The sequence below is a fragment of the Chlamydotis macqueenii genome, chromosome 16, assembly GCF_036417535.1.
Source record: "Chlamydotis macqueenii isolate bChlMac1 chromosome 16, bChlMac1.mat, whole genome shotgun sequence".
NCBI classification, from domain to species: Eukaryota; Metazoa; Chordata; class Aves; order Otidiformes; family Otididae; genus Chlamydotis; species Chlamydotis macqueenii.
Genome location: NC_141571.1, coordinates 8680891 through 8703508, shown reverse-complemented (window position 1 = coordinate 8703508; position 22618 = coordinate 8680891). Strand labels below are relative to the sequence as shown.

Here is a 22618-nt window from a genome sequence, read left to right as displayed (position 1 = left end):
TACCCTTGGCTACTTCTCAGTTTTCCTAGCAAAGACACTTCTTTTCCTTGCATTTTTGGTATCCACATCAGGTGCTGGTGGTTTGTTTTGGTTTGGTTTTTCTGTGGATGTAAGCTCTGTTTGCCAGTGCCACAGGACATAGACATGTGTATTAAATAGTGTGAAAATGAAAATGTGTCTATTGTGCTTTTCTTTCATTTCTTTTTTTCCCTAAAGTCTTTTCCCCATTCATTCACAACTGTCTCTTTCCAGACTTTCCTGGGCTTTTTGGTTTTGCATGTTAAGTTTATTTTCTCCCTATCCCTGGTGGCTGTCTTGGTTTACAGAGCAGTTTGTTCCTTACTCATTGTTTTGTCTCCTTTGAGGAAATTGCCAGGCTTTCCATTAGCTTGTAATACTAATAGCTGTGACCTCCTTAGGTATCTGCCTGGTTAGAAGGGATTTTTTTAATTTGTGATAATGTAAATATGCTTTGCTTGCAGCCTACAAATTACTTAGATCAGATAAGGCAGGCAGCAATCTAACCTTTCTGTGGCAAGCCTAAACTTTAATTATCCTATGCTATATAATGTAACAGAGCCGGTAAATGCGAGTGATTTTTACTCTGTTAAGCTTTATGCATCTGTTTTATTGTTTCAGGTAAGTATGAAATAAATTTTCAGAATGAGGTCTAGAGGTTATTCCAAAGGCACACGCGGTCGGGATTGAGAGGTGTCTGCATGGAGATCACGTGTTGCTGATTAAAAAGTTGATCATCCTTGTCTAAATCATTAATTCCTACTGTGAGTAACCAAGTTGCAATTGAACAGGCATCTCCTCTTGGCCCTGAGACAAGACGCAGAGCCAGATGGACCTTCAGCCTGACCCAGTGCAGACATCTGTGTGACTGTTGTGCCGAAAACTCATCACTTAGCTTGTTGGAGTGATTTGGCTCATCACTTAGCCAAATATGCTAATATTGGCCCAACTTAGACTCTTCTATTTCTTATCTGCAGGATGAATCAACAGGAGAGATCACCTTCTACATGAAGGGGGCTGATGTGGTGATGGCTGGCATCGTGCAGTACAACGACTGGCTGGAAGAGGAGGTACGGGCCATCTCTCCTACCTACCGAGAGTTTCTTGTGCGAGTGTTTTTCTCCTTCCAGGGCAATGCATGCCAAAGCCTGTCAGTGTGGCAGGGTGGACATAACTGCTAAGACATCTGCGAGCCAGAAGGTCACTGATTTTGACAATTCATTGGGTTAGTCTTCAGTCAAATGTATAAGCAGTATCAAGGAAGTCGTTTGGCTAGTTCCACATATTTAGTACAGAATAAGTCCTGTAAATCAAATGTTTTTTTCTCAAAACTGATTGCCACTCAGGATCACCAGATTTGTCCTGGGCTTGATCCTCTATTTGGATTTATGTAAGACTGAAAGATCTAGTTTCAAAACTGTTGGGATGTGTTTGCCAGGTTAGTAGTAATGTTGACACAGAATTTGTAGCAGTAGCTTCAGTTACTGATTCTCCCCATCTCCAACCTCTGGTGTTCAAAGAAAAATAATATCTTGGTCTTATTTTAAAGAGTTTATGGCCAAAGATGCCAAGTCTTCAAATCCAAAGGCTTGTGTCGTCTTACTTCGAGAAAATGAGATCAATGAGATTGTTTTTGCCGCACTGATATAGCAGAGAGGACATTTTTGTTTCTGATCGCTGGGATAGATTACAAACCATTGCAGATCTCCTTTTTTTCCTCTCATGTTTATCATGCACTTTATCAGATGTTATAGACTCGCTGGAGTTGCTCAAATGTGACAGTTATTTTCTTAACCTGCTATCTTACGTTGCCATCTCTGCAATGCTGTGCATAAGTCATCTTACTTGAGACGCAGTTTATGGTTTACAATGTGGTACTTCTTTCCAGTGTGGTAACATGGCTCGGGAAGGCCTGAGGGTTCTTGTTGTAGCCAAGAAGTCTCTGACAGAAGAGCAGTATCAAGACTTTGAAGTAAGTTTTTTATTTTTATTTTTTTTTTATGCTTTGTTTTTAAACAAACAGTCACCGAGGTGATTCTCACAGACCTCTCATGATAATGCCGCCTCTCATCTCCCAACTCCTTTTGCTATAATTGTCATTCTTCAATGTCTTGCTGTTCTTTTAATCAGTGGCTTTAAGTGATATGTATGAAACTGGAGGCCAGCCAGGACCTGCCAAAACAGTTCCTGAATCCTGCCTTACAATCTTTTGTGATTACAAATTCTGCAAATATTCATCATTTGTTAGACAAGTTTTGTTTGTGTGGGGAAATGTGTTGACTTTTAGTTTTCATTGTTGCATTCCGACATCCAGGGAAACTACAAACAACTGGAATATAACCCCACTGGGCTTCAAGGAAACACAGACTTTGTGTGTAGGGTTTGGTAGATGAGTCTCTACACACATTTGCTTACCTCAGACAGGCAAAATGTGGAGAGCTGTGTAGTTACGATAGTGGAAATGCCTGGGGTTCTCTATTACCCTCGTTTATAGATGTGTTAGTTGCAGAAGCCGTGGTTGGACCTGTGGTGGGAGAGTCCCTTCCAGGGTTTCTGCAGGTGTCACGTCAGTAGCTGCTGCGCATCTGTGTGCGCAAGCATGCGCTGTGCACCACGCTACCCGGCTGCAATGGGACAGGGACAAAACAACAAAAACTTCCTGAAATATTTTCCGGTTTATTCTGTAACGCACATCTTGTGTTCGCAAGCCGTTACAGGTGGCATCCCTGAATGACCGTTAACAGGGGGAGGTTAGCTGGTTAACCCTGTGTTCCACAAAAATGCGGGCTGGCTGTGTGGGTGACTGCGGCTGTGTTTTCTCTGTCCTCAGGCACGCTATGTCCAGGCGAAGCTAAGTGTGCACGACCGCTCCCTGAAGGTAGCCACGGTCATCGAGAGCCTGGAAATGGAGATGGAGCTGCTGTGTCTCACTGGCGTGGAGGATCAGCTGCAGACAGATGTCAGACCCACTCTGGAGACGCTGAGAAATGCTGGCATTAAGGTCTGTCTAACTAGTGTTACTCCTAGCAGGAACATCTAGACCCTCTGGAGTATGTGGCACTGTCCTACGGGCAGTAAATTAAGACAGTTTGGGGACCCTGTCCAGGTAAACGTTTCACCAGGTGCCCTTTGCGAGGGGGAACAGTGAGGCTGCCGATGCATTTTTTCAAACATCGCTTTGGGAACAGAACATGCTGGAAATAGTAAATGTTAACTAAACACATGAAAGCAGGTCACCTTTTGTGCTGTTCTTCCCCTAACATGCTCTGGCTCCTTCTGTAGAGAAACCGAGTCCGTAGGCAGGAGGGTGACTACAGGAGACTTTTGGGCAATTGTTTCTTTCAGGTGGTTGGGTGAAACAAGACTGGTTTGGATGTGTTTGGTCTTTAGTGCACAAACTCCCGTGTTACGGTTGAAGCCCTGGGCTGTGAATATACATTTTCAGTAGCCACTAGAGGGGGTCTGAGCCAAGAGAATCAGGGACTGCACACTTTTTTTTCCAGTTTTCTCCACTGAGTCTTGTCTGAGACTCAGACACCCACAGTTTGAGCTGTGCTCAGTGGTGAGGGAACCGGCATGATGCCTGCTTAGTTTCTCTCTCTGAAAACTTGTCAGTCAGATCCCAGACTTGCAAAAGGGGAAAAAAAAAATGGACTAAACGTTCAGATTTGGGCAAGAAAAGTAGGTAAAAGGTTCTGGTTGTGGCTTCTGTGCTTTACGTAACAAAGTGAGCAAAAATGTTGAGCCATGCTGTGAATCCAAAGCAGGGCTGTGTGTTTGGGGTTTAGGTGGGAAGTGGAATTCAAGGCTTGGGACAGGCTTACAGAAGCGCTTTGTGTTTGGAGCCATCCTTGTAAACTACTGGTACTCCAGGGGAGAGGTGAGATGAGCAGAATTAGACAAAGCTCCTTAGCAGCATTGTGGCTTTCTCCCCATGTGGCATAGTCCAGGCTGGTTATTCCAAAGCAGTTTCATTTTTTCTCTTCACCTTGGTCGGAGTTGGTGTTGGGGTGTGGAGTGTGTCATTGCACGGCAAGTGCAGCACTGCCAAGCACTCCTTGCAATGCTGTGTTCGTTAGGGCATCAAGAAGTAAATCAAGAGTGAAGGCAGTCTTGTAATTCGTTACAAGAACCACCATGTGTTAAGATCAAATGTTCTTCCAACCTCAGATTATTAAACAAATAAGTGAGTCTTTTTGTGTTTTTTTTTTTTGTTTTGTTTTGTTTCAATTTTAAGTTTTGTTAAATATTCTTGGGGAGTGTCTTGAAAGAATAAAAACACCAGTGGATAAAAACAAACTCTGATACATTTACACTGTTGAGGGATTTCCCTACCAGATTATAACAGGGTATTGCTGCTGAGTATTGCTGCTGACGTTGCTTTCTAATGCTCCCCTTCGCCAGCACAGAATAAAAGCAGCAGTGTATATTTAAGAAAAAAAAAAAAAATTAAAAAAAAAACCCAACCAACCAACCAACTTAGTCTGTTCCAGACGCACACATCAGCAGTGAGCTAACCCCAGTTGCATCATCCACATTTCAGGCAGGGCCATGAGGGATCTTTCTGTAGCAGGGCCCACTTATTTCAGCATACAAGAAATAGGTGGGGTGGGACACATTAACACACGCGTACACATTCTTTAGCTTGCATTTTGTGGGTCTGTCAGCAGAATCTTGAAATATTGCAGGCAGGAAAAACATTATACATAGTTTGTATCTTCTTTTGCATTTCAGGCTCTTAAAAAGTTTCACTTTCTTTCATCTGTGAGAATTTTCTTGTATGTTTTAAGATAGGGGTTTTCTAGAAAAATAATTTTTATATATATTCTAACAGTCTTTTTAGGTGCCTGAACTGGCAGGTGGTACTTATAGATGTCCTGCAGATGTCATTGTTAAGTTTTGTATTTAATACATTAAATATTTGGATTTTAGGTGTGGATGCTGACAGGGGATAAGTTAGAGACAGCCACGTGTACAGCCAAGAATGCACATTTGGTGACACGGACACAGGACATCCATATATTCAGACTAGTGAGTAACACCCAACCTCCTCTCTGTCAAGACTTGTTTGGGACCCCGAATTCTGGGACTGGAGGAATGCTGAGATTACAACTGTTTTCCAGCATATTTTTATTTAATAAATATACTTTAAAATATTCCAGAATATTTTTATTCTTTTAACCCAGCTTTCTATCCCTTGAGCTTTTGTTTATCTATGTGCTCTGAGTAACTAAGTGTGCTGTCGGTTGGTATTACTTTTGCACCCTCTGAGACTTGTTTGTTTGGTTTTTTTTCACCCCAGTGAAACAAACCCTTCCTCAGTTGCCATCTTTTCCCCCAGGTGACTAACCGTGGAGAAGCCCATCTAGAGCTGAACGCCTTCCGTCGGAAACACGACTGTGCTCTTGTTATTTCTGGCGACTCGCTGGAGGTAGGCTCCAAATGCCTCAGGCTGTTCAGGAACAGCCCCAAAACACTGTGGCTGAATAAACTTTCATAGCACAAACATTGGTGACGCTTCTGATCTCTGTAAATTAGGTGTGTCTGAAATACTATGAGTATGAGTTCATGGAGCTGGCTTGCCAGTGCCCGGCTGTCGTGTGCTGCAGATGCGCTCCGACGCAGAAGGCCCAGATTGTGCGATTGCTCCAGGAAAGGACCGGCAAACTCACCTGTGCAGTAGGTAAGGGACTAGTTAGGGAGGAGACACCATGTAGGATGGTGTCTCTGTTTTTTTTCTTCTTTTGAGCAAATGATCCCCATGTCATCTTGTGACACCTGGAAATGCTGAGTTAGGGAACAGTGTTTTGCGGGGTGACTGAAAAGATGAATTTTTTGCATATGGAAACTTCAGTGACAAACTACTCATAAATATTTGGGGCGGTATCTTTGCAGAACAGAGCTTGAACAAGATCAGATGAAGTGCCATTGTTAATCCATGAGCTTTATTTCAGCATTGTAGGTATAATGGTACACGTATAAGCCAGATAAAGTCATCAGTGGTCTTGAATTCCTGTGCATCTATAAAAAAAAAGCTTCTTAAAGAATTTAAATTCCCATTTTTCTATTTAAAATTCTGCTTTTGTTGATAGGGTTCAGTGTTTTTTCTAGTATTACAGTCTGGTGCCAATCCTTTTGGTGGAGTTGCAAGTTGCCTCTGCTGCTTAACTACTGATGTCGTTTGTGCTCTGACCCACAGGTGATGGAGGAAATGATGTTAGCATGATTCAGGAGGCTGACTGTGGTGTTGGAGTTGAAGGAAAGGTGAGATTACCTCATCTTCAATAAGACTACCTATGGCAATTCAGAAGCTAGTTGACAACTAATGCTTAAATGAATCCTCAGAAATTTGTGCAAGAAAGTGAGAAGCTTCACAAGAATAATCATCAGACCAGTAGCCTTATCCTGAAAAATAATTTGTCTGGAAAGGAGACTACTGTTCAACACAGTTCAAGTTCATTATTTGGTTCTTGGCAGATTCCCTGAATTTGGATCATCATGGCTAGTTTGGGGGTTTTTGATCACGTGTAGATGCTCCAAATGCTGGAGTTGTAATTACTCTGGTAACATACACACCCTACATGTACAATTGAAAACTGGTTATATTAGTTTAGAAAGCAAACTCTGGGTTAGAGCTCTGGTTGCTGCATATGGAGCTGCTTGGAGCGACACGACTGGATTTGGCGGCAGTGGAAAGACTGTGCTTGCAGTGAGCCAAAACATTAAAATTGAGTGAACTTTTGAGACTGAAAATTCATGTTCAAAACTGACTTGATATGAGTGTCACGTTAACATGTGTGTTGTGAATCATAATCCAGAGGGTTACTTAGAATTGGAGGCCAGGGTTCAAATGGGAATTCTCTTATTTTTGCTCTTGCTTAAAAGCCACGGTGGAAGGCAGAAGTGCTGAGGTAATACTCTCCCCCACCTAATGTATTGCAAATTTTCTTGGAAATTCTGTCAGTGATAACTAAATAATTATATGATATTTCTTTGTTTCCAGTAATGAAGTGATCTCATTATGCTTTTACTTGCTGTTGTACACAGGAAGGAAAACAGGCATCACTTGCAGCCGATTTCTCTATCACTCAGTTTAAACATCTGGGTCGTTTATTGATGGTGCATGGAAGGAACAGTTACAAACGGTCTGCAGCACTCAGTCAGTTTGTTATCCACAGAAGCTTGTGCATCAGTACAATGCAGGTAAATGGACTGTCATGAGGGTTTTTCTAATGGAGAAGTGAAAAACCAAAATCCTAAAGTAAAGGTTCTACGTTTCATTTTGGATGCAACTTTATTCTCCCAAAAATTTTAATGGGTTGGAATTTGAGGTTGTTACTTGGGTGTGAAAACACGTAAGAAGGTTCCTGGTATTGGACGAACATTGGCAACTTCTCCAAAATTGGACAAACACTATTCTACTATTCTACCTTAGAAAGCATTGCTGTGATGCAGCATTTCTTTGCTGTCGTTTAGCAATGCTAGGAAGTACTGAAAATCTGAAGCAGGGCACTGCTCTTAAGGAAGATCTCTACTGAGTAAGCGCACTTCTTTTTAGGTGTGTTTTAAGCAAGACCTTCAAATAGTGAGACCAAAGTTAAGCAACTGAGGAGGACCTGGCTCAGACCCTGATGAGGTTACTGAAAGCTCTGTCTGGTGTGCTGCGGAGTGTTGGCAGGAGCCGTGCCGCAAAGGCTGCTGAAGCACGTATTAACCTTCCCAAGTGCTTGCTGCAGCAACGTGGAGGCGGTCTGTTCTTCATTTCAAAGGGAACCTTAGAAACAGACTTGGTATTCACAAAATGTACATTGTTCATGTGTGCCGACTCTCAGTGTGACAAAAATGCAATTGCCAGTTGGCAGGGAGAGTTGAAAGAGATTTTAAGAGTTCATGAGCCAAATTCCATTCTTAGCTGTGGTGACTTGAGTGAAAGTTACAATTAAGGACAGAGGTTACTCTGAGAGTTGCATTTCCAGACCATAGTGTACTGATATATTCCTTAAAAATACTAAGCTTTTTGAAAATAAAATACTTCATATTTTTGAGATGACTGGTTCTGCCCACTCCACTTTTTAGAATAAACACATTGGAGAGGGATGCATAGAGGCAAAAGGTTCAAACGCAAGGGATAGTAGCTTACTCTGCAGCTAGAATGGAAAACAAACCCATAACTTCTGACAAAAAAAAAAAAATCTTGAAGCCTTTGGAGTTTGTATTGGAGGGTGTTAACTCTTTATGTTGTGAAGGCATCATCTAGGCATGAATAAGTATGCACCTGCCCTTCACATCTGGATGACTTTGATCAAACCAGTGGGCTTTGGAGGAAACTCTTTATGTTCTTTTCTGTGGAACTACATTACGAAAAGTTTTCCAAGCCCAGCTCTCCAGTGTTTGCTATTAAATATAGCCAAGATTTGCGTAGGAATAAAAAGGGTTGACATTACATTCTTCTGTCTCCATTTCAGGAATTTTGAGAACCCACTGCAAGTACATTCCACTTTGAATAGAGTATGTTTTTAAGCTGTTACTTTTACTGCAGTTTCTGACACCTGAAAAGCATATTTCTTTTCTTTTCTAGGCTGTTTTCTCATCAGTATTTTACTTTGCTTCAGTTCCTCTCTACCAAGGCTTTCTCATCATTGGGTAAGAGCTCACTTTTTACAGTATGGAAAACCTGTGCATAAACATAGAATGGTAGAATGGTTTGGGTTTTAAGGAACTTTCAAAGGGCATCTAGTCCAGCCCCCCTGCAAGGAGCAGGGCCATCTCCAACCAGATCAGGTTGCTCAGAGCCCCAGCCAAGCTGGCCTTGAATGTTTCCAGGGATGGGGCATCCACCACCTCTCTGGGCGACCTGTTCCAGTGTTCTACCATCCTCAGTGTAAAGAAATTTCTTCCTTATGTCTAATCTAAATCTACCCTCTTTTAGTTTAAAACCATTACTCCTTGTCCTATCGCAACAGGCCCTGCTAAAGAGTTTCTCCCCATCTCTCTTATCAGCCCCCTTTAAATACTGGAAGGCTGCTATAAGGTCTCCCTGGAGCCTTCTCTTCTCCAGGCTGAACAACCCCAGCTCTCTCAGCCTTTCTTCATAATGAACAGATTTGGGCTAATTAACATGCAAGGCATGCACATCTCCACTCTTCATGTTTTGAAACACTTCTTCAGAAAATAGATGTTGTCCTTGTCCCCTTTCTGCTCCTCGGCGCTGAGTAAAGCCACCAAGGCAGGACGGGTACGTCTAGAAGCCTTTCCAAAAGGACGATTTGTGACATTCAGAATGTGAGAAGCAAGCCATCCTCCAGGAAGCACTCCTTCAATCCTAGTAAAAAGCAGAGGGACAATCATTATGCTCTGGTGCCTGCGCAGCAGTGGGAGCCAGTGCCCCACTCCTGACAGTGTCAGAAAGGGAGGACAACCCAACCTCTTTAACAAGAGGAATCAGTTCCTGTCTAAAATATGCTGGGATCACATTTGTAATCCCATGGCTTTATAGACTTTGGAGTACATAATTACAAAACTAACAGCAACTTCATCTCGATTGCCTTCTGGTGCAAACAGGCTCCAGCCTCTACTGTAGAGCAAACTTTGAGGTGGGGACAGGTCTGTCCTTGCCTCCATTAGTAACCCTGTAACACCAATTGCAATACTTGAGCCGTTCATGTGTATGAGTGTTTCTAATCAAAAGTCATTCAAAAAGCAAATCCTACAGGTTTTTCCTATATGCAAAACTCTGGTGTGTTGCATTTGCAAGTTTTTATAACATGCATGTCATTTGGCACTTCAAGGATACTGTATTTCCTTTCTGAACGCTAACATTTCTGTTGGCTTATCTGCACCTTAGATAATTGGCTGGTCCTCTACCTTCTTCCCAGGTACTCCACAATTTACACAATGTTTCCGGTGTTTTCTCTAGTCCTGGACAAGGATGTTAAATCTGAAGTTGCAATGTTGTACCCAGAGCTCTACAAAGATCTTCTTAAGGTATGGGACACTCTTAATTATCTGTTTTGGTTTAAGGCAAGACCCTGTCTTGATCTGAAACGCTCTAAATGTGTGAAGTCAAATATACTATCAATAGATCCAGAACTTTATCATGCATTTTCAAGCAAAATTGTTTTAAAGGCACATTTGAATTAGTAGATACAAGCAGACTTCCTGGCAGTTTGTTATTAAATGCTACATGAAATGCAATTTATTAAAAACGGCTGGGGAAGTAGAAGTTTCATTCTGTGGGAAATTCGAAGGATTTAATATTACCAATTTGTTCCAAAATAAAGGGAAAGAGAAATTGTTGGGGATTTGGCACTATCCTGAAGCCAGAAAAGGGACTGGGGGGAAGGGATATGCTCATTTTATGGAGAGAGGTGGTTATCACATAGTTTCTTAAACAGAAATTTGCACTGAGGATGACCTAAAGGGACCTAAAGGTTTGGTTGCTGTGCCACTTTTGTAGCTTTAGCATGAAAGTCAGGTCCTTCTCCTTAGACAAAGAAAACTTTATTTGTTGTTTACCACAGAAATATTAGGAAGGTAAATCTTGTCTTAGGTTCCTTTTTTTTAAAGTTTTCTTGGAAAATATTTTGAATAACTGGAGTATGCAGACTGGGAACATCTTTCTTAATTGAAGGAAAGGGTGGACTGAGTCTTCAAGAGATCCTTTTCCTCAAGGATTTCTGTTAAACAGATACTCTCAGAAGCAAAGCCTGTTTTTCCAACAGCCTGAATAAGTCTCCATCTGGTTTCACTTGTATGTTGTCTCTTATGTCATAAACCACTAATTCTCCAGCCATCCTTAGGCCTGGTCTAAACATAGGGGAGTTTTTTGTACTGGTATAGCTGTGTTGGCTGGAGATGCCTTTTTTAAAAAACCTATCTGCCTTCAATATGATGGTGATTTGTGTGTGTGTGTGTGTCTAGAAACACAATATTAGTATGTTCATATATATGTGTATACACACATATTTTGGAGTACAATGACTAAACTCATGAGACAGCTTTGTATTAATTGTGTGTGCAGTAAGGAAGAGGTTGTACTGTACCATGCAAGCAGTGAGCTTCCACAGTCCCAGGCCTCCTTCACACTTTGTAAAAAGTGAGAATAAAGAGATAGCATGCCAGGGTTGGTTGATTTATTTTGGTGGGGTGATTGTTTTTTTTTTTTTTTTTTTCCAATTCTCTCTTATTAATTGCTAGGTTGATCTGTAAGTGAATGTTCCTAAAAGAAAACCCAACGGAGCTTTGTCCTTTTTTTTTGTTTCCTCTTCCTAGGGACGACCGTTGTCATACAAAACATTTTTAATATGGGTCTTAATAAGCATCTATCAAGGTAAGAAATCAACTTCTGCTTGTGCCTTTAGATGTTTTAATGAGTACGGTAATCTTTTGTATTGCAGGAAGTTAAGTAAGGCATGAAATGAATTTAGCAATGCATCCTTGGGATAATGATTTATTTTTTTTCTTTGCCATGGAAAATTTTGGCAGCATTACCAAAGGAAGAAATTATCTAAACCTAAATATTGGCAGCAACTGGTCAAGCCAGTAGGCAATGGTGTAGATGTTCAAAGCATTGTGCCTTTTCCCATTGGGACCATCCTTTGTAATTTTGTGCAAGCTCCTTTCAGTGCTTTAATTGCTCCATCTGTAAAGTAGAATTTGTGACTCTTCCCTTCTTTTGAAAAAGGTTTTCAAACCGATGGATTATACAGGTTATTAAGTCAGCTTGCAAAATACAGGACTTGTAGCTTTGTGTATTTTACCTAAACCCTGTCTGTTAGAAGTGGCAATAGTTCTGGTTACTTCATAGCCATCTGAAATGAAGGACTGGAGTAGAGCTCAGCTTCTTGATCATATCCCTTACACTCTAATTAGGCTGCTAAAACAGTTAAGCAAATGCCTTAGTTACAATGCCTCTGTCTTCCAAAAGTGGATGTAGTAATTGGGGTATGTGTCTAAGAAGGTGTTTTCTTTCAGTTTGTCTTTTTTTTGTCAGGTAACCTCAAACTCAAATACTTTCTGTAAGTGTTAATGAGGGAATCATGGATAACATGTAAATAACATGGACCTTTAAAGCTAAAGCTATATGATTCTGTGACAAAAATTCTTCTTTTACAAAACTCCTTTATCAACACAAGTCAGAATAAATGTGCCAAAATAAGCAGCTAATTCTTACTGATTTAATTGATCTTACCATCCTCGGTAGGGAGTGAAACCAAGAATGCCAAGGCTCTCTTGGCATTATCTCCCGAAATCTACAACAGGGATAATGGTCTTCTGATGCTCTACAAATGTGATGGTAAAGCCAAAGCATTTATAGAAAACTCACAAGTGGTGGAAAGCTGAAGCTGGAGGGTGATGCATCGAGGGAAAGATTTCTTCTTGAGCTAAGACCACTATCTGGTTACAATATTTGGTTAAAGTGACCTCACTTCTGATGTGCTAAATAACTAGAAAACAGCAGGCCAAACAATTGGGCTAGTTGCTAGCAGAGATGAGCCTGACTGAAAACTTGAGCAGTCCTAAATTTTGGAAAGTTCACAGCTGGATTTGAGCTTTGTGGCTCGAGCTCCGGTCACTTGCAGGTTTTCCCTTCCGAAACTAGCCTAGTGTGATGGATGTTGGTGCGGATTACTCATGCTGCTAACATGAGTTATTTGTGCAGGTGGCCGTGCAGGGTGTTGTGAGCATTCCCTGGCTAGCCAGAGTCGGAGCACGAAACAATGCATCACGAACAGTGCACTTTTAGGGGGAAGTGTGAAGGGGAGGGAAGTTGGCCAAAGTAGCGCAAAGAGAGCCTAACTTGTATCCACTGAGCCTTTCAACACCTTGCTTCCATCTGGGCACTGAGGCATTGCAGCAGGTTTTAGAAGTATTTGATATCTTTTAGCTTCTGAGCAGTGACAAACTGCTTTCTGGGAGGATGGAGTTTTGTGATGTTAGAAATCTCCAGCTGCCAAAATAGTGTGCGTTAATTTCCTATCTCCGTGTGTCTATGGATATGATAGACTGTTATAACAGTCTGGGCACCTCTGCTGTAACTTTTCCCTGTCTTCTCATCAGTTCTGTCTCCTAAATAGTAACCGATTCATGGTCATTACATTCATCAGGTTTCATGAAAAACAGTCTCAAGACATAACAATGTTTCAGCCTTTCCAGGACCTAGCAGTGGATTTTAGAGCTTAGACTGGTGTTTGAATAAAATACCCCAATGTTCCATTCCCTTGCAGGTAGCATCATCATGTATGGAGCACTCCTCCTCTTTGAATCAGAGTTTGTCCACATTGTGGCCATTTCCTTCACATCCCTGATTCTCACCGAGTTACTGATGGTGGCGTTGACAATCCAGACGTGGCATTGGCTCATGATAGTGGCTGAGCTACTCAGTCTCTCCTGCTACATAGCTTCTCTGGTCTTCTTACATGAGTTTATTGGTAAGGTTAAATGCCTTTTCTCCAAACAGTTGGTTTATGACTTGAATAGTAACAGGACTGTAAAGACCTGAATTGAGCTTAAAGGCTGTTGATGAAGCCAACGTAATTACAGTGTCAGTGCTTCTGACCAGAATAAGCTCTGTTTGATTTGAAGGCACTTAAAAGACATTTTACAGTTCCTCCTCATAGCAAAATGCTGGAGGAGAAAAGGTGGTCAGTAAACTGTGCGCTGCTCAGTGACTCTGATCCTTGCTTTCAGAGCTCCACCATGCATCAGCTGTTGTGCAATAGTGGTCTTTATTTCCATATAAGAATGGAACTTGAGTCTAAAAATTTGAGCCTCTGTTGTTGGGTTGAAAGATTTAATCCTTTAACAGAGTGAAGTAGCTGCCTCCTAAAACCTTATCTTATCTGCTTCACTAAGGCAGTGGGACCCTTTTCTTGTGGGTTTGGGGTTTTTTGTTTGTTTGGGGTTTTTTGTTGTTGGTTTGAGGGGGTGCTTTGTTCTTTTTTTTTTTTTTTTTTTTTTTTTTTCCTCTCCTCCCCCCCCCCCCCCCCCGAACAGAGCCAATCCTCTTCCCTGATTTTAAGGAAAAATGGTGAGGAAGTCCTGATTCCCTCAGTAGCTGTTGAATTGCAAATATCAGAGCCACAGGGCTTGTTCCAGTTTTTGTTCAGGAGCCACAAGATGTCACTGCTTCTTCCATAAAGCTCTTTGCTAACTCTGAAGACAATGAGTGTAACTTCCCCCATGGGCTAGATCTGTGTCTCTTGCATATGGGTATACCAGCTCCATTCTGAACGATGCTTCAACTATTTTTGCGATGATTCTGGGGTATTATAACTGAGTCAAGAGATGCGTTTGCTGGAGTACCGGCAAAGTAGCAGAAGGTAGCTCCCAGAGTCAGAACACAAGTAGTCCATTTAAAGGAAGCTTAGTATTGCCAGGAGATGGATACCCCTGTTTCACATGGGGTGTGTATGGGCACTTGGCTGTGAGGAGTTGCATGCTTTATTGAAATGTACTGTGCAGAAAGCTGCATCTTTTGGGGAAGAGAAGGGCAGAAGAGTGAGGAACCGGGGATCGTATAAGCTTTAAACTTCCATGTGGAGAAGATGAGGTTGTTTAAGAAGTGTTGGTAGATTGAATTGCTTTTCTGCACTTCTTAAAGAACGTACTTTCCATCTTCATTGACTCTGTACTCCTTTTTTACAGATGTGTACTTCATTGCTACTTTGTCGTTCTTGTGGAAAGTCACTGTCATCACTCTGGTGAGCTGTCTTCCCCTCTATGTCCTGAAGTACCTGAGACGAAGGTTTTCTCCTCCAAGCTATTCGAAGCTCACGTCCTAGGGCTGCTCTCCTTGTGCACCAGAGACAAATATTGCACGCGGCTGAGAGACAAAATCATGTAGTTGTTACTGTAACGAATACGTCCAATATTTGCATAAGGATCATGTGGTAATCTCTGTTACATGCTGCTTTATTGAAAAAGACTTCACAACTGCCGTGAGCGGAAACCTAACGATAAAAGGGAGTTTTGAGGGCAGAGGCACTTGTTAGTTCATCCAGTTTTTGTCCCTTTTGTTCAACTTAACTTGGGTCAAACGCGCGTAACTGTGATGAAGATGGTTTCTCATGCATGGTTAAAAGTAATCTGAAAGCTGCTAACTCACCTTGGAATTTACATTGGATGAATCTAAGTTACTTTTTAAAATATCTGTGCTGTTCCTTGCATTGTGTAATGTTGTTTTATATATTTATCTTTTTTATTCAAGTAGTTACATTCTTTTTTACATCTTGGAAATCCCTTAATGTAAGTGATGCACTATACTGCTGACAGTGGATTCCTGATTTACGGCATGCTGTTTCCATAGTGGGGCTCCAGCATGTCGGATCTATGTACACTTGAGATTCTGAGTGTTTGAGATTTTCCTTCCATTGAAATGTGGTCAGCCTAGTGATTTTTGAGGTATCCAGCCATTGATAAATAAGGAGAAATGTAGTCCAAAATGAAGAAATTCGCTTTTGTTTAGCTTTTGTGCTTCCTGTTAGAAGGAGCTGGTGACATAATAGCTTTACCCTGTATTTATTTGTATAGGAGAAAATTATCTAAACTAAAGCAAATCCTCCTTGGAAAAGAAATATGCAGTTGATCAGACTTGAAATATGTCGACAACGTGAGAAGAGACTCGTACTGTTCTGCAGACAATGTGGCAGACATGTCTTGAATCCCTGGAGACTGAAAGAGAGGTCACAGAGCCGCTACTCCTCACAGCTACACAAAATCTGTTTCCTGTTGGGTGAAACAGCGAAGATGAGCTGCAAATAAGCTGAGGCACTCCTAGGTGGATGTTGTTCATGACACACTCCCTGCAGAGAGGTCATTTTTGAGAACCTTGTGCTTGCTTTGCTCTGAAAACCAAACTTGAATCACAGAGGCAGGAGTGGGGTTCTTACAAAGGTGTTAAGTGTACAGAGCAAATGTACTTCCTTATTTTTGATTTTCAAAAATTAAACTCAATGAGTTCTGTTTTGATAATAAGCATTGGCCCTCACTATAATACTGTGGAGAGAGCAACACCTACTTAGGCTGCTCAGGAGAATGACAGAGTTACGGGAACCTTTTACCATTGGGTCCGTGCATCAAACGTGGATGAGCCTTTAGTGGCAGCCGTCTCATCTAATGGCTGTTTAGTCTGTGCTAAATTAGTTGCTTGTGGTCTCGTTCCCACATCATAAAAAACACTGTTGGAGCTGGCACTGCTTGGTGCCATTGTTGGTCAGCTGCGTGGAGGGACCAGGAACGGCGGAGCCCAGAGCCTGAGCTCCCTTCTTCTCTCTCAAGACCGCCCTTCCAGGTCAGGACAACTGCACTGGTGCAAGGAACAGAGGCTCCCTGGTCGTCTCTGTGCCATGCTGAACCTCTTTAATGGACTGCCAGCTTCTGCTGCCATTGCTACAGGCATTCACTGTCGCGAGGAGCACAATGCTGTATTAAGAGGTCTGGTGTGAAAATCAGTGGAAAATGGGAGTGGTGTTTTAAAAGGAGGGCTGGCGTCTGTGTTGACCCATAGTGGTGCATCTTGAATTTTCAGATCTAAGATAGCTGTGGCTTGTGTGGTCAGTTTGTGGTAATTGCTCCGGGGAATGTTTTGCACAACCTGACCTGCCTTCTTTTGCTCTCAGTTCCTGTGAGTAAATATTCAAAGAGCTGGGAAAGCAAGTTCCAGAAGATTTGGAGAAAAACTGGGATGTGCTTCATAATACATGTGGCTCAGGGTGAGAGGAAGGTGCAAGTCCATATGACCTTGTTTTTTCATGGGAGGGAAACTCTCTTAATTTGAAAATTGTGTTTCAAAATTCCTTCAGGAATAACTGCAAATGCTCTTTAATCTAACTTGCTGTTTTCTCTTTTGTGCCAGTCTTCTGAGTAGGCTCTTGTCTGAATTCCCGATACATAGCAATCACCTTTAGAAACAACCTCCTGGCTAAGGAAAGATAATTCTTAGTATTCACCTTTTCATAATATTTTGAAAAAATTGTCTTCTTTTTTTTTTCTTTTTTTCCCTTCTCTTCTTCCTCTTCTTCTTTTTTTTTCTTTTTTTTTTTTTTTTTGTTCTTTCTAAAAAGAATAGTAATATACCTTTCTACCTATTTGACACACATGTTCCTGTTGGGAAGGGCCCTAGGAGTCCAACCCTTCAGTGCTGTGTCTCATGGAGGAAAAGCAATGCCTGAACAGCCCATTTGTGGGGGAGCTGGGCTAACAACCTTCTGTGAATTATGCCACTTTGCCAAAAAGATACTTAACGTTGTCTTTATCGTGACTTGCTACAGCTTCTGGACAGTGTTGGCCATGTGGGTGTTCTGGAGTCCCAAGTCTGCTTAAATCAAATGCTGACTGAAATACAAGAATCAAGAATTTCTTTTGGCAGCTTCTTGCGACTGAGAAGTCCCTCTTGCCCCTTGGCAAACACATGGCAGTGCACATCTTTGTGAAGCCCTGTCCCTATCTAGTGTCTGTTAGTAGTTACATGTCCTGCGAGAATAACAGTGCCATGCTACTGTATGTAAATATTTGAGACGTATGTATGGTAGAATTCACTGTTTCCTGAAGTCAATACAGTTTACACTGAGTGGACCATATTTGCAAAATATTAGCCTACACCAAGAAAAGGGAATGAATTGTGATTTTGGTTATATTTACTGAATCGTAACTTTAATAAGGAACACATATTTAGTGGAGTCGATAGTAATCTGTAACTGTGTTTTGGGGTGCAAGTTATATTCCTTTGCAGCTAGTTTTTTTTGCACAAGGTTGTAAATCCAGGAAGTCACTTCTGTCTGGGTATACAATGCGGTTTTTTTAAAGCAATCAGAAAATTAAGACTGCCATCTAACAAAGAGCAGGAAAGATGAGTGATTGTTGTGTTTTTCAAGTTTAGCACTTTATGTCTGCAATCTATTTCTCTTAAGTTATTTTTAAAAATGTTTTTAAAAGCAAAGTTTAATACATATGTTCATACTTACTGTACATTTGAATAAATGGATTCTCTGCTGGAAATTTAATCTTTTTCCTCTAGTATGCTCATAATTTGTGCTTATTGGGAGTGCAGCATTGTTTTCTTCTTCTATGTAGTATCTTGTTTGTGGCCTTACTTAGTATTCTTCCTATTCCTCTTTTTTGTTGTGGTTTATGTGCTGCAGCAGTTCATATAACTGCTGTGCTTTGGGGCAGTGCTCCAAGTGATGCTGCAGGGTGGCGGCGTGTGTCCCACAGCGTGCTCTTGCTTCCCATGGCTGCGTTAGGGAAGCCGACGCTCCGTGCTGTGGTTGGTTATGGAGGTTTTGTGATGTGCACTGTTCTCTTCTTGCATCTCTGCAGTAATTCCAGGTGTGTCACAACCCGCTTCGTTTTTGGTTTGTTTTTTTTTTCCATTTAGCTTTCTGTTACCTCCGTAGAGCTTGTCCTGGTTATCTTTGCACGTCTGTTTTGCTCAGCTCACAGTGCAATTGAAATGCAATGTCCTTTATTCAACAGCAGCAGCTTAAATCTGTGCAGGATCTTATCAGAACTGGGCTGGGGAGTGATGAGTGACATCCTTGGTGTTGAGAGCTGCGTGCTGAGAGCTACAGCTGTGGCTGGACCGAACTGAGCAGCACCAAAGGCGTTGTTTTTCTGTGGTGGGCTGAACTATCGCAAACGCCGTGACAAACTCTCTCATCCTCTGCAATGGCTGAGGGAAATTTTGCTGTAGTTGAGCTGAGTTTGTCAGGGAGCCCCAGAGAGTTAGATGTGTGAATCCCTGAAGCTTGTCTTTTGGCTTTATCTTTTGAAGAGAGCTGCTGCACCATCTGATGCATTGTAAATCCTTAGTTTGCACAAGCAGTGCTATAAACCAGCTTTGTGAACTACTGTTGCATGCAGCTCGCTGTCACAAGTGCTTTGCACAGAGCTGTTGGGATGGGGTTTGACTCATCTCCACAGTTGCTGGGGCCAGTCCAGTGCCCACTAAAATCTTCAGCATGAGCTGGATGGGCTGGTTTGATTTTTTTTTTTTTGCTTTGTTTATTATTGGTTATTTCATAGTTAATTAACTCTTTAATTTGCATGAAATCCTGGGTTCTACAGCTTTGCCAATATGGTCCATTACTACTGCCTACTACAACTTGTGTAATTAATGCCTTTCAGAACATTTTTAATTGTTAAAAAGAAATGTTAAGTTAATTTAATTTTTAATTGGGAAAGTGGATTCTGGTGTCAAACTGATATTTACTGTGATGCCGATGTTTTGTACCTGTCATCTGGTTAAACGTGTAAATACTCTTGATTCAAGAGAAATATGAATGCCAGTTATTTATTGTTCTGTGGAGTTACGTGTTGCAGCTGTGGAAAAACTTAAAAGGGAATGTTGTAAAACAAGATGGAAAAATAAATTTTATGCAACTTCTTTACTTCATCCGTATACAACCATGTGTGATGCACCTGAGTTAGTCCTGGCGTGATCAGTCCAAGATGTATTTTGACAAAATTGTAAGTACATAAGTTAAGTTGTGTTGTGGCCCTTCAACTTGGCTGTGTGGGAAATCCTTATCCAAGGAAATGGTCAGTACTTTCTGCTGATCAGTGTAGACTGCTTCATTAATTTCTTTGTTATAAACAATTTTCTAACCGTCTTAATGGGGAGGTGGGGTGGGGAGTGTGATCGATTGGTTCTAAAGTTTTGGTGTAAGCTTTTGCTGCCCTTCGCTTTATTAGTGACTTCTTGCAAGATTGCTTTCTGCAAGTCGTCATTGCAATCTAACAGTGTGGATTAGCTCCGCGTGGAGCACAGAAGCTGCTCCTGGGCGTGGGCTGCTGCCGTCCTGCCGCTGCTCCGGCTCGCCCCAGCGAGGGTACCTGGCTGCTGTGACTGCCAGGTGGGACTTCTCCCCCAGGCTCCCGCTTTGCTGCTGCCTTTTCTACAACCAGGTCGTCCCAGAGTACCCAACTGTCCCAAGGATTTTAGACAAACCCTGTAATTCGTAAATTCAGTTTCAAGAAACAGCTCATTCAGGAAGGTTCTGGACAAATTGTCCTTGCAGTTTTTCTAGGGAGAAGATAGTCGTTCCTGCTGGTACCCACTGCCGTGAAAGTCTTTCATTTGAAACATATATATGCTGCCCTTGGAAAAGCAATGATGCAGTAGCACTAGGAACAGCTATTTTTGAAATATTCTCATCACTTGAATGTTTGATTAAGTAATGGCTCGGCACAGCGGCAGTCCCACGGCTGGGGCTGGCTGCCCCGCTTCTGGGTGAGAGGCAGGAGTTCAACACTGAATGTTCTCAACGGAGGAAACTTCAGTAACATTGATTAAGAGCACACCATGGTACTTCTCTACTGAAAATGTAATAGAGCAATAAACGCTCTCAAAAACCAAACCAAAGCAACAACAAACAACAACAAAAAAAAATAGAATAGGATAAAGTAAATCTCTAACTTTGGAGACTATTTCACTAAAGCCGTGATAAACTGTCCCTCAGATCACTAAACATTTATTAAAGATTTTCTTTTAGGTTCTACAGGATGCAGGTGCCAGCATCTTCACCTTGTTCATGATGAACTTTTTTTGTATAAAATAGCTAATGCAAATATTAAAGAAACAATTTTTGTGATGTTTGCACACATCAAATGAATGCTGTAGGCTCCAGAAATTACAGTAACAGACTTCGCTCCCAAGTGTTACCAATTTCCCACTCTAAATGGGTTACATAAGCCCTAGTTAGTGGTTCTTTTAATTTATGGATGGTTTCTTTTTAATGGTGAAATGTGTAATTAAAAAAAGCTAGAAATAGTTTTTCTAAAGTCACTCTGGAAAGGGAAGGAGAATTTCTGCAATTTTTTTTTTTCACCCAAACATTGCATAATAGCAGAAATGTCAAAGATTTCCATGGGGTTTAATTTCATTCTTCATGTGGCTGTGGTCATACAAGAAGTTTGAACACTGCAGGGGTTGGCAGATTTTTGGAAGATCACGCATCCTGGGATAAGTTTTCAGCCGAGGCTTTACCAAAGAATGCTTGGCCTTATTTTTCAAATTGTGGTTGTATTATGCACTAGTGTGTCTTTTTTTTTTTTTTTTTTTTTTTTTTTTCCCTTTTTCTTCTTTAAAAAAAGAAGAAGAAGAATGGGTGCTGGCTGGTAACTGGGTATCTCCCTCTGGCCCTGAGCCTTACCTGTTGTATGAAGATGTACAGAAGCTTCCCTTTACTTTAAAGCACACGGAGAGAAGAAAACCTTGTTGAGATGCCCTCTGCCTTTGCCTTCTGATGGCTCCAGTCATGGCAGCTGTGCACCTATTCTGCCTCTTCTCTGTTGCATTTCTGTGGCATTAAATATTGTTGTCATGATAAATCTTCGCTAGAGGAAGGTAACCGCTCCTGTTCCCATGTCACAGGGAGGAGAAGGGGGCAGAGGGGACCTGCGCTCTACAAGCTGTACCCAGAGTCCATGGCAGAGCATGGAGTGCAGAACAATGTTCTTGTTTGGAATATTAGACTGTGGCCACACCTTAAGCACAGGAGTCAATCCTATAGGAAAGTTACTTATTCCAGAGTACTCAGATGTCTGTTTTTAAATTAGGAGTATGATTGCAGGCTTAAAAAAAAAAACCCTTGTCCTTATTATATGGAGTATTGATAAACCCCAATCAAACATTTTTGCCAGGTTCTTCCATCTTAGGCCTGGAACTGCGGGTCCAGATTACACCTGTGCTAGATGTTTTGCAACTGCATGTGACAGCAGTGATTTTCAAAGCGCGTGAGCAGCAGCTGGGGCAGAAAGAGCATCGCTGCAATTGCAGAGCGAGTGTGACAGCAGTTACTAGCAGCACTAAGTCTGGATCCACCACCTTTTTAAGATCGGTATCAAAACTGATGCCGTGGTTTCCTTGAGCCACGAGCTGGCATTTCCTGGCCTTAAAACTCTCTGGGTGGTGTGGGTCTCTCTAGGTTGCATGGTGAATCTCTGAATTTTTGCCGCTTGTAATTAAAAGTTCTAGATGATCAGCATCTTGCAGGATCTGGCCTTCAGAAGAATGTCCTTCCCTCGGCTGCTCTTCCTCCCTTTGTGGCCTAGGACCTAACTGTTACTGAGTGAGTGAGTTACAAAAAAGGCCTTTAAAATCATTGCGTTCCCACTTTAAAGCCTCCCTCTTTTGGCTTGCTGTAATTGTGCACGTAAGGAGGAATATTGTGTGCTGCTCAGACTCTCTCACAGAAAGAAGTAGTAACAAGAACAATCTGTGCAAAAGAATTTAGTGCATAAAAGATGGGGGTAACAGTCATTCTCATTTGTCCTTTTATGTGAAACAGATTTTATTTTAAATGTACACTCTGAGCAGCTTAACCATATCCAGAAACTTGTTTACCAGGGTAAAAGTAGAATTACCCACAATATAAATTAAGAGCATGAGTAGAGGTGAATCGATGTTACCGCGTGATTCTGCCTATCAGCTCGGAGCGCACCTCAGTGGGCGTGCGGGAAGCGGGTCTCTGCTGCGCCTGAGACTTCGTCTGACAGCGTATTTACTCATGTGGTTCACATCTGCTCCGAAAAGGCTGTGCTGTAGCTCTGCTGTAGGCGTTGTATTTCTGTGCCGTTAGACATGAATCTGTCCTGTGCT

At 41.7% G+C, this 22618-nt stretch overlaps 1 protein-coding gene across 1 annotated transcript in view; it reads left to right on the top strand.

Moving 5' to 3' along the window:
* ATP9A (ATPase phospholipid transporting 9A) overlaps positions 1-19406 on the top strand; it is a 63051-nt gene extending 43645 nt beyond the window's left edge. Inside the window, exons 16-28 of the mRNA XM_086760746.1 lie at positions 996-1088; positions 1907-1990; positions 2849-3019; positions 4951-5049; positions 5360-5449; positions 5557-5701; positions 6218-6282; positions 7066-7221; positions 8597-8661; positions 9894-10002; positions 11290-11347; positions 13245-13448; positions 14665-19406. Coding sequence (XP_086616872.1) covers positions 996-1088; positions 1907-1990; positions 2849-3019; positions 4951-5049; positions 5360-5449; positions 5557-5701; positions 6218-6282; positions 7066-7221; positions 8597-8661; positions 9894-10002; positions 11290-11347; positions 13245-13448; positions 14665-14801 — 1476 coding nt within the window. The 3' untranslated portion in view covers positions 14802-19406. The remainder of the gene's footprint in view (positions 1-995; positions 1089-1906; positions 1991-2848; positions 3020-4950; positions 5050-5359; positions 5450-5556; positions 5702-6217; positions 6283-7065; positions 7222-8596; positions 8662-9893; positions 10003-11289; positions 11348-13244; positions 13449-14664) is intronic.
* Positions 19407-22618: the final 3212 nt, after the last annotated feature.